This window comes from Trachymyrmex cornetzi, unplaced genomic scaffold, assembly GCF_001594075.2.
Source record: "Trachymyrmex cornetzi isolate Tcor2-1 unplaced genomic scaffold, Tcor1.1 scaffold47, whole genome shotgun sequence".
Taxonomy (NCBI): domain Eukaryota; kingdom Metazoa; phylum Arthropoda; class Insecta; order Hymenoptera; family Formicidae; genus Trachymyrmex; species Trachymyrmex cornetzi.
Genome location: NW_017299509.1, coordinates 2,916,403 through 2,920,534, shown reverse-complemented (window position 1 = coordinate 2,920,534; position 4,132 = coordinate 2,916,403). Strand labels below are relative to the sequence as shown.

General features: G+C 31.3%; 1 protein-coding gene across 1 annotated transcript in view; it reads right to left on the bottom strand.

Annotated features, from left to right (window-relative positions):
* LOC108764986 (putative odorant receptor 85d) overlaps positions 1-439 on the bottom strand; it is a 3,150-nt gene extending 2,711 nt beyond the window's left edge. The window contains exon 1 of the mRNA XM_018513435.1: positions 353-439. Within this exon, the coding sequence (XP_018368937.1) occupies positions 353-439 (87 nt within the window). The remainder of the gene's footprint in view (positions 1-352) is intronic.
* Between the last annotated feature and the right edge of the window lie 3,693 nt (positions 440-4,132).

Here is a 4,132-nt window from a genome sequence, read left to right as displayed (position 1 = left end):
GTTTTTCTTCCCCAGCCACAGCAAAGAGACTGCAGACATGTTCAATGTAAATAAAGAACGTGCAATCATGGGTGACTTCCACTATAATAGCCATAGTCCCGAACACAAACATATGAATTAAAATATAGAAATAATATTTTTCTTCGTCCACGAAGTAATAAGCATAGTAAGGCATATTTATAGGCCGGGATTCGTTGAGGGGTAACACGATGTTCAATAATTTTGGCATAAAGGAAATTAATACGAATCCCCAAGAGCTAATAAATACATATACTGTAACAAAACGAAATAATTGTTCATCATTCGTTAAAATCAAAAGAATACAGATCGATTTATCCTTACTCAAATATACCACAGTAATCAATCTTGCGTTCGTGGCATACTTTTTCATAATTTCATATTCCTCCGCGCTATTCAACTTCTTCCAATCGTCACACATGTGGTCAGTAAGACTTTGGATCTAAAAACATCCTCGATGAATGTTGAATTATATCGGACAATTCAATGATTAAAGACAATCGAGATCTTAAAGGATTATAAAAATTTGAATAATTTTCGATCAAATATTTAATATAAATTTCGGTATTGGTATACTTTGCTACTGTTAAATTGGAATGTATATAGTTTCACCAGAAACGAAATCATCAATATAAACATCGGTATAGTCAGTTTAATACATCGCGAGTTTCCATCGCAATGAAAAAATTGGGCCACCTGGAAGTATTCTTATTAAAAGAGTAACTTTAAAGTATTTATGGTGTAGTTTCACAGAAAAAAAATGCTAAAATTCTATTTTTAATTTTATCTGCCGTGCATTTGGATATGTGTGTATTTTAATATAAATTTTTTATTCGTTTCATTAAATAATAAAAAGAATCTATCCTTAATTTTGTCGAGTTATATATCGTCTATAAGGCTAGCGTAACAGATACAGATACATTACGTATACACTGCGTACTTCAATTTTTTTTTTATTCAACCTTTTTGTCATCAGATTTATATCTAGTGTAACGAATTGTAAAAATATTATGAAAAACCTGTGGAACCATCAGCGATAAAATGATCAGAGTCAATGAGCTCACTCGGAAAAGCCTTATTCGTTTTTCCTGATAAGGCCACAGACCGCAGAATATCAACAATCTCTTTGTAATACTGTAGTAATCTTTCCACACCAGTACCATAATTTTAAAAGTAACGTTTTACCTTTGGCAACACGCAATTGACTAAACTTCTCGTCTCGTCTCGTCTTTGATATTTGAAGAACGAATTAATATTTTAGCAGGTGTAATAGAGAAAAATACTATGTGCGATGGAAACCCTAGACAGCAATTTTGCGTGTCATGCTTGATAAAAGGTGAACGTGAAAGGTAACTTATCAACGGGGAGATGGGGTAACTTTTTTCCGTGCAGAACGTATCGATCGAAATGTTCAAGGAAATGACAATTCCTCTGACAAGATGTATTTACGTGTACTTAGCTGCCAGATATATATATATGTTGTATCTGTCATATATAATTGCCTATAGAGTGTACGAGTATCTCCGTGTATGGTTTTGTCTTGTACGTCATATCGTTTATATTCAAAGTAACTATGACGTTCTTTGCTTCTAATCTTTTCTAGTTCTGACACTTTTCAACTGCAAACCTTTGCTGTACTTTGGGCATTCTTAGAATATTTCTTGAAGAACTGTGTTGTGTGATGAAAGGATTTGAATATGACAAAATATCTTACAATATTAATTGATATTAATGTACTGATAGGATATCCGTGGGATCACTTCGTCAATATGGGACAATTTGGGATATCCTCACGATAAAGTGTGCTGTATAGGGTAAATTCTACTTTTTACATTTGTTTATAAAAGTATATTAGTACTGTACAAAATTGTATTCCGTTATTAATACTTGAAATTATTTCGAGTCATATGTATGTGTATAAATTATAACTTCCCAAATAATTGTATCAGTTTGTGACTCTAAAAAGATTGACACTAAAATCGATATACATGGTCTGCCAATAAAGTTCCCGAACTAAGACAATAAAGAAACACAGATCTGTCCGAATATTATGTTATATTTTATCTTTCAAAGTAATCCTGCATGACGTCAGTACACTTGATACATTTTTGATATAAAGGGTCCAAACACTTTTTTAGTTCCGTAGTTGAAATGTGTTTAGATCACTAGTCATATTTTTCTGAATATTCTGTCTTGAAATTAAGTCTTGAAATTAATGTTTAATTTTCATGATAATTTTGAGCTTTGGAAACAGCATAAAATCCAAAAAAGAAAATTCCGGCATCTTTGAAATGATCTTAATAATGTTGAATGACAACATATTAAAATCTGTAAATAAATTTGTTAAACACAATCAATACTAGAAATTTAAATGCCTATTACGGACGAAGCTGGATCTTCGTTGCTTTTTAAATAATTTAATCTTGAATTACTAATTTACACTATATACGTACTTGCATATATACCATATTGTAGTCCTTTTCAAACTGCGCGCCGAATTATTTTTCCGGACTAAATAAATGCAATTAAAACTACTCTAATAATCGCGAATTAAATTGACAAGCAATTTAATAATTTTGATGCTACCATCAAGCATCATATATTATAAAGATGTTAATATATTAAAACTGTTAATAAATTGCGAAAAATATTACCTCGGTCGGAACTTGAACCCGGATCTCTTGTAAATCGTACGAGCGTCCTAAGCCATTAGACCACCGAAGCAAATGGCTTAGGACACTCGTACGGTTTACAAGAGATCCGGGTTCAAGCCCCGGCCGAGGTAATATTTTTCGCAATTTATTAACAGTTTTAATATATTAACATCTTTATAATATATGATGCTTGATGATAGCATCAAAATTATTAAATTGCTTGTCAATTTAATTCGCGATTACTAGAGTAGTTTTAATTGAGTTTATTTAGTCCGGAAAAATAATTCGGCGCGCAGTTTGAAAAAGACTACAATATGGGGTATATATGTAAGTACATATATAGTGTATATCAGTAATTCAAGATTAAATTATTTAAACAGCAACGAAGATCCAGCTTCGACCGTAATAGGCATTTTAAATTTCTAGTATTGATTGTGTTTCTCACATATACGGTCTAAAAATAAAAGATATTGTTTAAATGTAAAATTATTGTTTGTTAAATTGCTAGTCAATTTAACTCGTGATATTACTGCGGTAGTTTAATAGAGTTAGCGTTTCAAGACCGAGAAATCATTTCGGTGTTTCTGGGGACTACACATGTAATATATAAAAATTCACATAAGAATCATACAAGTATTAAGATCCAGCTAGACCCTTTAATTAAGCGTTGATTTCTACAGTTTGTGTTATCACATATACGGTCCTATAATATATTTAATATTTTATTGTTTAAAAATTTAACTTAGTTAAGATACAAGTTAATTTATAATGAAATTAATTGAATTAAAAGTTAAGTTAATAAAAAGAAGTAATTAAAAAGTTAAAAGTAAAATTCGTTTTTTTTTATTTTTTATTTCATGATTCCAGGGTTTCAGTCTTACAAATAACGGAAGTGACAAATATATACTTCATTTAGAAAATACTCTATTTTATTTACATATTTTGCTATACTTTATTCAGATGATATATTTAATTATTTGCTCGTACATACTCACACACTGTATATTGTTAGTCCACCTCATTTTCTTTCTTAAATCTCTATTATTTTTCTTATTCGGTATTATTTGATGATCATCTTATTATATTTTGAGGTCTAGCAACGCGCCAAGTTTTTTTACACATAAAAATTTTATTATTTTAATAAAATTTTCTCATTTTATGATGCTTCGTCTTTAATTTTTTGAGATTAAATGTTGTATTCCATTGCGAATATATGTTACGTCCAAATCCTTGGAAATTTTTAATTTTATGATCCTATTGGAGCGGAAAGAGCGGAAATGATGAGGGTAGTTGGAAGGATGGTCAGACTCTTGTCTCGCACGTATCCCCATGGAGGCGAGTACCGCGAGTCGAACGCACCCCTTTGTGCTCGCTTCGGAATATGGGTCAACGTCCCACGAGCACGCTTTATCACCTGTTTCCTACGAGCGGTGCGATTGTCGGCCCAAATTTCGAGTCAA